Raw genomic sequence first — 13,738 nt, 5'->3', positions numbered from 1 at the left:
ACAAAACAGTCCCAGACAAAACAGTCCCAGACAAAACAGTCCCAAATTGCAAAATATTCCCAGACAAAACAGTCCCAGACAAAATAGTCCCAAGAAACCAGACAAAACTGTCCCAGACAAAATAGTCCCAAATAAAATGTACCTAATGCTATTATACCTAATGTACTTTGAAATATTCGTTCAATAATCCGACAACAAATTAGCAGTCGCTATTACCCGTATGTTTTAACATACTTAATGGCCATGGCCATGCCTCAGCGGCCCGTGGGACTTGATATGAAACTATCACAACCGAACATGGGATTAAATTATCCGCTTGTTAAATCATACGTGTGAGAGCTATTATAATGGCCTTGGGACTATTTTGTCTGGGACTGTTTTGTCTGGTTTCTTGGGACTATTTTGTCTGGGACTGTTTTGTCTGGGAATATTTTGCTATTTGGGACTGTTTTGTCCGGGACTGTTTTGTCTGGGACTGTTTTGTCTGTTCACCGTAATCCCTCATATTCCCCCCCCCCATTGTTGCATATTGCAGCCCCACTCATTCACCATTGTACCCCCTCTGAACAAATTACCCCCCAATCCTACATCACTTTACCCTCTGAAAATTTACTCTGCTAGCATTGAAAAGAAGCAGGCGTCTCTTGAGAAAATTCGAAAACATTTAAAAAGTGGTCGCATATTCATTTACATGGAATTATTTTTTATCGGAATTATTTGAACAACGTTGAAACATTTGCGGTAATAACAGTGACAAAACTGCGCGTTATTATGCTGCAAACAAACCTAAATATAAAGTCAAATGCGCCGTAAAAATTTATCTGAATTATGTAAGCAAGAAACTGAAGAAATTCAGGATTATTATAGGGCAAAAACGTCATTTTTGAATTTTACTCATTTCAATTTTTGCTCAATATAACACTATCATGTAAATAATAAGGCCATTAAGATTTTGAGACAAAATTGACTGGCCGAATAGAAAGTTATTCAAAAAAATTATCTTAGCGTCAAGAGTTTATTTGCAAAATTTGTCAATTTGCAAAAAATATTTTAAGCTATGAGCACCATCAACTTTAACTCAACTTTGTAATATTTTCGTAAAATTGGACGACAGAAAAGATCTATAGTGTACAATAAATATTGTTTAAATTCCATACGAGTAAAAAAAATTGATACCTATCGCTATGTAGCGCAAGTCTGACGTTGTAAAGCGTTTCTACTCGGGACAAAATTTTTTCTTTTCTCCCGAAAAATTTGTTTTGGTTTCTTATGTTTGGCGTGAAGCTAGCTTAATTGGGTGCTTTTTTATCATTGTAAAAATCCTTTTTTCAAATTTTGGAGAATCACTTTATATAGAAACTCCAGGAGCCATGTGTCACTTTTTAATCAATGAGTTTAGTTTCTCCCTCAGTTTCCAGTTGAATTTGTGAAGAACCATTTATGAGGGATTTAAAGCGAATAAAAAACATTTCTGGAACATTCCGAACCTTTTTAAAACTTGATTAGTTAATTGTACGTTTTCACTATAGATTGTTTACTCGGGAACCGTGTGCTTACACCTAAACGCTGTGGATTGCTCAATGTATATTAAACTGTTAAAATTCTTAGCTTTGTTTATAATTATGTTATCAGCTATTTAGTAACGCTCGCTTAATTGACTTTGTCGCGCATAGTTTGTTCGAAACTTTTAAGAATTTTGCCTTTTGTTTCAAAAGTAAAACAACCAGGTTTTCTTTTACTCGTGACGTTGTCGAGTTCCATTTGCTTTAAATATTTCAAACAAACAGGCAAACTGTTTGTAATTCTATTTGAGTTCTTTTCGATTTTAAAGATTTAAATTGAGAAAATATTTTTTCTGTATTGTGAGGCGACAGTTTTGCCCACTTTTATGAGCAATTACTATTCAATCTCAGTTAGTTAAACAATTGTCGAATGAATTGTAGTCCAATGAAATGACTTTTTTCAAATTTTTTTTGCAAATTGGAGGAAATTTTAATTCGCAATTGTTCGCATCTTATGTTGAAAGTAAGATGTCAAGAGATTCTATGTGTTTTCAAGGGTATTTACGGAATTTGCTTGTGTATGTTTGAATGATAAACTGTAATTGTCGCTAACCTGACATCGATAGGTAGTTTGCTCATTTTCTTGAAGGTTTTTTAAATATTAATTATTTGTTACCCCACTTTCCTAGTTTTGCTTTTTGTAGCATTAATTATTTGCTCAGCTTACTGCGCTGAACTTATGAGCGTTTTGCTGATTTCAGCCCCAGTAGATCAGTCTTGTATAAAATTTTTTAAAACTTTTTTTTGAAACTAGTAGTCTGATTGGAACAAATTGTGATTTATGAGTTGAGATCGACGATGTTCCTACTTTTTTCGCATACAACAGACTGTGATATCCACTGAAAGAGAGAAACAATCATCCGTTTTCTAGAAATCGATGCAACAATTAATGATACCAAGAATGAGGCGGCGCTTAGTTCATACCCATCGGCAATCTCAAGTCATAACATCTCAAAATTTGACCAGTATTTTTACAGACTCTAAAGTAATGTGTGTATGGTCAGCGAGCTAAAAGCTGTCAACTAGTTTTTAATTAATAATTTTGTTTACTTGTCATTGTTTAACACACATTAAGGCCTTCTTTGGTTTGGATGGCCAAAGTTTTGCACAAATTTATGAGTTATTATCCAGATATTAACTTATTTATATCATCAAAATCTATTTTATATGGTACACGTCAAGTGATTTGAGCGCTCATGCATGTTAACTTCGATATACTTAGCTGAGCAATTGTTAAGTTCAAAATTGAAAAAAAGTTTTTTGAACTTACTGGAATAGAATTTGGAAAGATACGTAAAATTGCCAAGGTCATCATTTATTCGACAGCACAAAAATTTGTCTAGTTTAGCTACCTGAAATTCTTATTCGTGAAGAGCTGCTTGAAATGAGAGGGAGCTTTCAACCTTCCCAAATATTGAAGTTTGCGATGGTAAGTGCAGTTTATTTTAGTTGATGATTATTCGAGCGTTTAGTCAATTATTTCATGGCTTGAGTTTTACCTGGATGAGTTAAAACGGGTTAGGGTGCAATATTATCCCAGCTAGCCGGGCCGAAGATTTTCCCCAAAAATAACGGGTAAAGGAGTGTAAAAATAAAAAATACACCCCTATTTCTCCGCTTAATTAACGGCGGAAGAGTGTATTTATAAGAGTGTAATTTTTTTTATCAGTACACTCTAAAATACACTTTTTGCAAAGAGCGTAAAAAGGGTGAAGAAAAGAGCATAAACAGTGTAGTTACACTCTTACACTCTTTTCCCCCATAAATAGGAGTGGAATACGCATTACACCGCTAATTAGGGGTAGATTGTGGGTGAAACCTCCTCCCTGGTATGGATCATGATAATTTCATATAAGCCCGTCGATTGATCATATTATGCATCATTATCGTTTTAGGACGGGAATAGAAAATTCAATTAACTTTTGTTATTAGATTATAAATTCACCTGGACCAGGCTGTGATTTTTCTATGATTTCCACCAAATAATAAAAACTGAAGTTAATTTAGAAACCTACGTTCTCTGAATGAGGAATGCGCCTACAGGCGTGAAAATTTAAAAATAAGCTTATCAGTCAGCTCACTGTCAAAGAAATCAAAATCCAATCAATTGACCACAGTAAATTCAAAACAATAAAATGCCGTTGATTATTCACCGTTGTAATCCATGATTTCTTATAATCGTTATAAAAATCCACGATTTCATCGATGAGTCAGAGTAATTTTGTAAAAAAAAACGTTCCGGTATATACATAAAATTCAGTCATAATAAGAACTGATTTTGAACATTTTCACATTAACATCAACTTACAGTACTGATTCAGAAATTTTTCAGAATTGTTACCGTTATGATTCTGAAAGCTCTCTGAATCCGCGGAAAATTCAGAATCAGTGCTCTCCGAATTTCTCTAGAGCAGAGGAAATTTGAGAATGAATTTCTGGATTAGGTCTGAATCAGAAATTAGGTCTGAAAATCATTTTAAAAAACACAAAAAATTGCACGCTTTGTTGTGTTTTTACATACAGTACATTTGTACTGTATTTGAAGCATTAGTAATACGTAGTCAATGTTTTTTGCTCTGAAAAATTTTGCCATAAAAGGTTTAATTGACATCATCAGAGTATTGAACAGAGTAAAAATGCAGAATTCGAACACTATGATACAGCTTTGTTATATAATGTGAATTGATTTGATTTGTGTTAGTTAGACAGCTCTTCATCAGTTCAAATCAAGGACGTCATTGGATGCAATTTTTCGTCAACGGAATTAAAGATCTCAGGGGTTATAGCAAGTCTCATGATTGCAGCTTGAATAGTGATTATGGAAATTGACGTGGTCATTTTGTTTTGTTCAAATCAGTTGATGAAACTCTAAAATTAAACGGAGCAATTGATGTAGTTCTAATATAATGAATTTACTAACATTCATCAATGGATTTTCGGATTTAAATTTTTTGAAATTCCAGTACTCCATCACTGGTTTCTACAAAATTTTGTGTTTTAATACTGAAGAACAGATCAAAATCTGTTAAACCAACCCAGGGTTTGAAAACCAGAAAATATTCGACAGATTTTGTAAACGATGGTTTCAAAAACTTAATTCGGTATTATGGCAGAATAACTTTGGGGATAGACTGCCCGTCTAAGTTATATATTTTTTCAGCAACACTGAGATCACCATAAATTGACTACGCAACGCTTAATCTCTTTAGTCTCATTGTTTGAAAACAGCATTAAAAAGGAAAAACGCGAATCGGAAACAAAGCAATGTTTTATTAAACTTTTTTCGGGATTGTGTGTGTTAGATTTGTTTTGGTGACTTTTATCTACTTTATTTTCTCTCGTACCAAGTTTAAAGCAATTTTTTTTAACATGTGTGCCTTTTTATGCAAGACTATCGCTTGACCGTTTTTTTTGCTTTTGCTGCAGAGCATTCTTTGACATCTTAGGTGACTTTTCCAACTTTATTTCTTCATTTTTGAATGATCTAAATTGCTCTCTTTCTGAAATAAAATTCGTTGCTAAAAGCAATTGTCGGCAAACCGAAAGGAAAGCCATTGAAGCTGAGTTTAGATGTCAGACATCAAATTGGGAGGTCCGGGGTTGAAACCCCCGTGGACTTTTTTTTGCACTCCTAAAACATTTCGAAGCTACACCACTATGGATTAAATTGTCCATGCAACTCATTCGAGAGCAACTCATCCGACGTTAATTGGTTTAAATTGTGTGCGTTTGTGTATGTAGGTGTGCGTGTGTGCGTGCAGTGTTTGTCTGTGTGTATGCGTGTGCGTCTGTGTCTGTGTGTGTGTGTGTGTGTGTGTGTGTGTTTGTATGTGTGTGTTTGAGTGTGTGTGTGTGTATGCGTGTGCATGTGTGTTTGTATGTGTGTATGTGTGTGTGTTTGTTTGAGTGTGTTTGTGTGTGTGCGCGTGCGTGTGTGTGGGTGTGTTGGTGTGTTAGTGCGTGTTTGTGTGTGTATGTGTGTGTGTTTGTTTGAGTGTGTTTGTGTGTGTGCGCGTGCGTTTGTGTGGGTGTGTTGGTGTGTTAGTGCGTGTTTGTGTGTGTATGTGTGTGGGAGGGTGGGTGGGTGTCTGTATGTAGGTGTGTGTGTGTGTTTGTGTGTCTGAGTGTGCTTGTTTAAATATTTGGAGGGGGGGGGGAGGGGGAGGGGGGCTGTCAATCATTTCTGAAGAACTCATCTGTTACAGTTGTTGATGCACTCAATGCACACCCCACTGAATGGTGTTTCTGCACAAGGTTTGAGTCTAAATTTTTCTTCCAACTCACTGAAACTAAACAAGGTTTGTGAAATTGTTAATGAAAACAGCGACAAAAAAGCAAATTTTTAAAAATTACATTACAAAAGTTGTGTTGCTGATCACTACATAAAAGCATATTTTCAATTAAAGAATTGATCTCGTTAAAAAATTTAATTGGATCTCGTTTGCTTCCCCCCACCCCCATGGGGGTGCATAACTTACTGGGGCACAAACGGAAAAGGTCCATATAATTTTAGACTTATCCTACATAACTCCAGTCGCACTTGATGACAACAAATTCCAGCTAGAATGCTTCGCGGTCCCGGTTACTCTCAACAGCGGTGATTTCTTGTTCACATGGGTACCTTCTGACCCTTCCAGTACAGCTCCTGAGATCAATTTCAAATCAGTTGGTGATCGCCATCTAAATGTAACACTTCAGGCCACTTGTTCAGCTTATGACGTGTCTTGTGTTGCTGTTGACTCTCAGAATAACCCATTGACTACAGCTTCAACCCAGGAAACAGTAGAATTGGGTACTAACTTTTGCATCTATTTGTAAATACCCTTGGGATCTTTTCCGTTTGTGCCCCCCCCCCCCCCCCCCTCCCCAGTACGTTATGCACCCCTAGTAATAGAGCACGTGTCATTTAGTAAATCATTATGTGAAAATATGGTACGTTCGTCTGGAAGGTGCAAATAATATGCACCCACTAAGCTGGCGGGGGGGTCCACATATAGAAAAGATCCCAAAATCTATAGTAAGCCTTACATCCAAATCTTGGAATATGCGAAAAGATCCCAAAATCTATAGTAAGCCTTACATCCAAATCTTGGAATATGCGAAAAGATCCCAAAATCTATAGTAAGCCTTACATCCAAATCTTGGAATATGCGAAAAGGGGGATCTTTTCTATATGTGGACCCCCCCGCCAGCTTAGTGGGTGCATATTATTTGCACCTTCCAGACGAACGTACCATATTTTCACATAATGATTTACTAAATGACACGTGCTCTATTACTAGAGGTGCATAAGGTACTTGAGAGGGGGGGGGGGGGGGGTTGCATAAGGTACTTAAGTCTCTTAATTGAGCACGAAAATAATAGTCGGAGTACAAAAATAAGCAAAAACTACTTTTGCAGGTAACTGCACCTGATAAAACAGATCAGATAAGAAATTGACGTGAACTACAAGGTGATCTTGAGGTATTTGTACAACTGAAGTTCAGCTGAACGTGCAATTAACCAATAAATATGCTGTGGATTATGATAACCAAAAATACACATTTTGTCTGTCCTCTATTGTGTAAAGGATTGCAAAAAAATCAAACATTCAAAATTTTTGAACTGATTTGAAAAAGGCAGGAAATTAACGATAATATTGACTTTAATGAAACTGAATTTAATGACTCTTTTGATAAAATTGACATTAATTACTTTTTTTAAAATGAAGAAATTTGGGGTCTTTCCCATTATAGCTTCCCCCATGAAATTATAGCCCCCCCATTAAGGTATAATTACCATGATTGGGGGGGGGGGGCTTTAGGTTATCTGACAACTATGCTGGGGGGGGGGGGCTATAATGGGAAAGACCCGAAATTTGACTGAACAAAATATAACAACAGTTGCGTTAAATTATTAATATTAGCATCCTCTTGTGACGTAGCATCTAAGCTCCCATTTTTCTCAAAAAGTACAACCAGAAAAATCTACAAAAAATTGAATGAAAATTGACCGCTGTTCAGATAATTAGGTGCACAGGCATTAGATGGAGACAGAGTTGACCAAAAACTTTCACAAAGATTTTTTTTGAAAAAATGACCAAATTGCGCTAAATATTTTATCAGTACGCTTTCATTTGCTGTCTATAACTTCAGCCTGGAGTAAAGTTGTCTGTTTAAAGCTATTGCTTCAAATCAGATGATTTTCACTATCTAAAGTATTTTTGACATTAGGAAATCGTATTTCATCGATACGCTGTTTCGGTTCCCTCTTACATCCCATGCAAACAAAAAAATACGGTTTGCAAGCAACCTAAATGAATTCAATTATTGTCCTAAGCGGAAAACAACACAAACGATAAAGATTGAAAATTTTTAATACTAGTTCTTGTAATAACTGGAAACTGAAACCGACGGTAGCATACGCTGTTTTCATGTTCAGGTGTCTAAATAAATGGTCGATTTCTGTTCCTAGAGAGTCCTCTATAACGGTCTATTCAACCATTACATTTACAATCAGAATGTTCAGAAAGAAAAAAAACAACTTATGTTTTTCAGCAAAATTTTTGCTTATTTTTAACGACAATATCAGTTGATGCCCACAAATAAATCACTAAAACATAAAATTTTTGATTTGACAGTTGAATATATAAGTATATTTGTTGTCACAATTTTTGGATCAAAAAACTTTATCTGTTATAACCAGTAATTGTTTGCTGTAATCTAGAGATTTCATACAAATCAATTGCTTTGGGAAGAAGAATCGAGAGCCCCATGATAAATATAAGTTTTTTCAATCAGATTTCAAATTTTACTGCTAGAAACAATATCCTGGAAAACCAGAAAATAGTTATTTTCAACCACTTTTCCCTTATAGAGATTGAGACCAATGACTGTTAATCAAACAATCTCAAGGTGTTCTAGAAAACAAAAGTTTAAGACAAAAAAAAATCTTAAAAAAGTGTACTAAAGTAACCAAAAACTGCCCGATATTTGCAAAACATTAAACTTCGATAGTTCTCCAAATCAATATAAATCGATCTCTTATCTTTCAAGCACAAAAAATAGTTGATATGGTTTGCCTGAAGAAAAAAAAGCAAAAATATAATATATGGGGTTGGAACAATAACAAAACTCATTTTTAAGTTTAATTCAGTTTTCCTGCACATTGGTCATGATCAGGCCATGGTCCTGTTATATCCGGCTTTTCAGTGCTCTGAATTAAGGCTCTTTGTTTAAACTTATATCGAATGCCAAATATGATACAAATGATCTAAGCGGAGTTTACAATAAATTCAACGGTATGGCAAACATGTAAGAATCTGATTTGTAAAAAAGGAAAAAAGTTTTTTTCGTACTTTAAGAAGCTCGGTAGGTATCACTCAAAAACGATAAACATCTCTTGTTTGTTGGCAATGAAGGATGAGATGATATATGACCTCTATTTATGAAAAAACTGTTATTGTTGAGCTCCCATTATGGAAAATTCTAATAGTAGAACTTTGATTTGTGAGAAATTTTTTGTACTACCATTTTCTCATTACCTTTTTGATGTATGAAGTCCGTGCGCCATAAAAAAAATTCAGTAGTTATAGCATTTTGACAATCCGGGTTGATATAATTCAACTTTTTTGCACAATTTTTGCACATACATTAAGATCAGCAATTTTGCAACATCATAACTTTTGATTGTTCTGATTTCGATCGACAAAAATTTTTCGAAACTGAAGTTTAGAGCAAAATAAGTCCCTTAACGAACCAGTAGAGTCAGTAACTTAGGTAGAGCTCCGATAAGTGAAAAAATAATTTTTTGGATCTTATTTTAACTTTGATAACCTTACAAACGGTTTTATCAGTGGTACAAGTAATTGAAGAATCCGTAATTAGAATAACGTAGCTTAAAGGGTATATCTATTAGTATTGTAGGCCAATATTATAATCACCTTTTTTGAGGAAAATCTTTTCGGATACCTTGACGGTAGCTTTGACCATTAGTAGTGTGATTTATTAAATTTTCATTCAGAGGATTAAAAATTTTGTTCAGCATAAAATATTTTTTATCCAATCAAAAGAAAGGTGATTTAAAGCGTCCCGGGCCGAATTTTTCCGCCCAAAATGATGTAAGAGTGGAGCTGCAATGGGAGGATTTTTTAGGAAAATGCAGCTCAAAACTCTTACGTTTTTTTTGGGCTGCATTAGGCTTCCAACGGGGGTAAAATTGTGTAAGAGTGAGGGGGTAAAAGACAAATAAAACCCCAACTCCTACATGGCAACTTTAGTCAGTGGGTAATTCCTAAAAAGTCCTCCCATTGCAGCCCAATCTTACATGGCAATTTTAGTCAGGGGGTAATTCCTCAAAAGTCCTCCCATTGCAGCCCACTCTTACATGACAATTTTAGTCAGGGTGGTAATTCCTCAAAATTCCTCCCATTGCAGCCCACTGCAGCCCACTCTTACAAGTCAATCTTAGTCAGGGGGTAATTCCTGAAACGTCTTCCCATTGCAGCCCATTGCAGCCCACTCTCTCTTACATGGCAATTTTAGTCAGGGGGTAATTCTTGAAAAGTCCTCCCATTGCAGCCCATTGCAGCCCACTCTTACATGGCAATTTCAGTCAGGGCGGTACTTCCTCAAAAGTCCTCCCATTGCAGCCTATTGCAGCCCACTCTTACATGGCAATGTTAGTCAGGGGGGTAATTCCTGAAAAGTCCTCCCATTGCAGCCCATTGCAGCCCACTCTCTCTTACATGGAAATTTTAGTCAGGGGGTAATTCCTGAAAAGTCCTCCCATTGCAGCCCATTGCAGCCACTCTCTCTTACATGGCAATTTTAGTCAGGGGGTAATTCCTGAAAAGTCCTCCCATTGGAGCCCATTGCAGCCCACTCTAACATGTCAATTTTAGTCAGGGGGTAATTCCTGAAAAGTCCTCCCATCGCAGCCCACTCTCTCTTATATGGCAATTTTAGTCAGGGGGTAATTCCTGAAAAGTCCTCCCATTGCAGCCCACTCTCTTTTACATGGCATTCTTAGTCAGGGGGGTAATTCCTCAAAAGTCCTCCCATTGCAGCCCATTGCAGCCCACTCTTACTTGTCAATTTTAGTCAGGGGTAATTCCTGAAAAGTCCTCCCATTGCAGCCCATTGCAGCCCACTCTCTCTTACATGGCAATTTTAGTCAGGGGGTAGTTCCTGAAACGTCCTCCCATTGCAGCCCATTGCAGCCCACTCTTACATGTCAATTTTAGTCAGGGGGTAATTCCTGAAAAATCCTCCCTTTGAAGCCCATTGCAGCCCACTCTCTCTTACATGGCAAATTTAGTCAGGGGGTAATTCCTGAAAAGTCCTCCCATTGTAGCCCATTGCAGCCCACTCTCTCTTACATGGCATTTTTAGTCAGGGGGTAATTCCTGACAAGACCTCACATTGCAGCCCATTGCAGTTCACTCTCTCTTATATGGCAACTTTAGTCAGATGGTAATTCCTGAAAAGTCCTCCCATTGCAGCCCATTGCAGCCCACTCTTACATGGCAATTTCAGTCAGGGGGGTAATTTTTCAAAATTCCTCCCATTGCAGCCCACTCCTACATGTCAATTTTAGTCAGGGGGTAATTCCTGAAAAAACCTCCCATTGCAGCCCATTGCAGCCCACTCTCTCTTACATGGCAGTTTTAGCCAGGGGGTATTTCCTGAAAAGTCCTCCCATTGCAGCCCATTGCAGCCCACTCTCTCTTACATGACAATTTTAGTCAGGGGGTAATTCCTGAAAAGTCCTCCCATTGCAGCCCATTGCAGCCCACTCTCTCTTACATGGCAACTTTACTCAGGGGGTAATTCCTGAAAAGTCCTGCCATTGCAGCCCATTGCAGCCCACTCTCCCTTACATGGCAATTTTAGTCAGGGCGTAATTCCTGAAAAGTCCTCCCATTGCAGCCCATTGCAGCCCACTCTCTCTTACATGGCAATTTTAGTCAGGGGGTAATTCCTGAAAAGTCCTCCCATTGCAGCCCATTGCAGCCCAATCTTACATGGCAATTTCAGTCAGGGGGGTAATTCCTCAAAAGTCCTCCCATTGCAGCCCATTGCAGCCCACTCTTACATGTCAATTTTGGTCAGGGGGTAATTCCTGAAAAGTCCTCCCATTGCAGCCCATTGCAGCCCACTCTCTCTTACATGGCAATTTTAGTCAGGGGGTAGATCCTGAAAAGTCCTCACATTGCAGCCCATTGCAGCCCACTCTCTCTTACATGGCAATTTTAGTCAGGGGGTAATTCCTGAAAAGTCCTCCCGTTGCAGCCCACTCTCTCTTACATGGCAACTTTAGTCAGGGGGTAATTCCTGAAAAGTCCTCCCATTGCAGCCCATTGCAGCCCATTGCAGCCCACTCTTACATGTCAATTTTAGTCAGGGGGTAAGTCCTGAAAAGTCCTCCCATTGCAGCCCATTGCAGCCCACTCTCTTTTACATGGCATTCTTAGTCAGGGGATAATTCCTCAAAAGTCCTCCCATTGCAGCCCATTGCAGCCCACTCTTACTTGTCAATTTTAGTCAGGGGGTAATTCCTGAAAAGTCCTCCCATTGCAGCCCATTGCAGCCCACTCTCTCTTACATGTCAATTTTAGTCAGGGGGTAATTCCTGAAACGTCCTCCCATTGCAGCCCATTGCAGCCCACTCTTACATGTCAATTTTAGTCAGGGGGTAATTCCTGAAAAATCCTCCCTTTGAAGCCCATTGCAGCCCACTCTCTCTTACATGGCAAATTTAGTCAGGGGTAATTCCTGAAAAGTCCTCCCATTGCAGCCCATTGCAGCCCACTCTCTCTTACATGGCATTTTTAGTCAGGGGGTAATTCCTGACAAGACCTCACATTGCAGCCCATTGCAGTTCACTCTCTCTTATATGGCAATTTTAGTCAGGTGGTAATTCCTGAAAAGTCCTCCCATTGCAGCCCATTGCAGCCCACTCTTACATGGCAATTTCAGTCAGGGGGGTAATTCTTCAAAATTCCTCCCATTGCAGCCCATTGCAGCCCACTCCTACATGTCAATTTTAGTCAGGGGGTAATTCCTGAAAAAACCTCCCATTGCAGCCCATTGCAGCCCACTCTCTCTTACATGGCAGTTTTAGTCAGGGGGTATTTCCTGAAAAGTCCTCCCATTGCAGCCCATTGCAGCCCACTCTCTCTTACATGGCAATTTTAGTCAGGGGGTAATTCCTGAAAAGTCCTCCCATTGCAGCCCATTGCAGCCCACTCTCTCTTACATGGCAACTTTACTCAGGGGGTAATTCCTGAAAAGTCCTGCCATTGCAGCCCATTGTAGCGCACTCTCTCTTATATGGCAATTTTAGTCAGGGCGTAATTCCTGAAAAGTCCTCCCATTGCAGCCCATTGCAGCCCACTCTCTCTTACATGGCAATTTTAGTCAGGGGGTAATTCCTGAAAAGTCCTCCCATTGCAGCCCATTGCAGCCCAATCTTACATGGCAATTTCAGTCAGGGGGGTAATTCCTCAAAAGTCCTCCCATTGCAGCCCATTGCAGCCCACTCTTACATGTCAATTTTAGTCAGGGGGTAATTCCTGAAAAGTCCTCCCATTGCAGCCCATTGCAGCCCACTCTCTCTTACATGGCAATTTTAGTCAGGGGGTAGATCCTGAAAAGTCCTCCCATTGCAGCCCATTGCAGCCCACTCTCTCTTACATGGCAATTTTAGTCAGGGGGTAATTCCTGAAAAGACCTCCCGTTGCAGCCCACTCTCTCTTACATGGCAACTTTAGTCAGGGGGTAATTCCTGAAAAGTCCTCACATTGCAGCCCATTGCAGCCCATTGCAGCCCACTCTTACATGGCAATTTCAGTCAGGGGGTAATTCCTGAAAAGTACTCCCATTGCAGCCAATTGCAGCCCACTCTCTCTTACATGGCAATTTAAATCAGGGGGTAAATCCTGAAAAGTCCTCCCATTGCAGCCCATTGCAGCCCACTCTTACAAGTCAATTATAGTCAGGGGCTAATTCTTGAAAAGTCCTCCCATTGCAGCCCATTGCAGCCCACTCTCTCTTACATGGCAATTTTAGTCAGGGGGTAATTCCTGAAAAGACCTCCCATTGCAGCCCATTGCAGCCCACTCTTACAAGTCAATTATAGTCAGGGGGTAATTCTTGAAAAGTCCTCCCATTGCAGCCCAGTGCAGCCCACTCTCT

General features: G+C 38.7%; 1 protein-coding gene across 1 annotated transcript in view; it reads left to right on the top strand.

Annotated features, from left to right (window-relative positions):
- Positions 1-2,752: 2,752 nt before the first annotated feature.
- The window catches only part of LOC142349981 (uncharacterized), a 54,170-nt gene continuing 43,184 nt past the window's right edge, over positions 2,753-13,738 (top strand). Inside the window, exons 1-3 of the mRNA XM_075401857.1 lie at positions 2,753-2,991; positions 5,768-5,816; positions 6,076-6,354. Of these exons, the coding sequence (XP_075257972.1) occupies positions 2,947-2,991; positions 5,768-5,816; positions 6,076-6,354 (373 nt within the window). The 5' untranslated portion in view covers positions 2,753-2,946. The remainder of the gene's footprint in view (positions 2,992-5,767; positions 5,817-6,075; positions 6,355-13,738) is intronic.

The sequence above is a fragment of the Convolutriloba macropyga genome, chromosome 11, assembly GCF_964194025.1.
Source record: "Convolutriloba macropyga chromosome 11, txConMacr16.3, whole genome shotgun sequence".
In the NCBI taxonomy this organism is placed as follows: Eukaryota; Metazoa; Xenacoelomorpha; order Acoela; family Convolutidae; genus Convolutriloba; species Convolutriloba macropyga.
The sequence above is the reverse complement of the archived record's forward strand: the minus strand, read 5'-3'. Positions and strand labels throughout refer to the sequence as shown.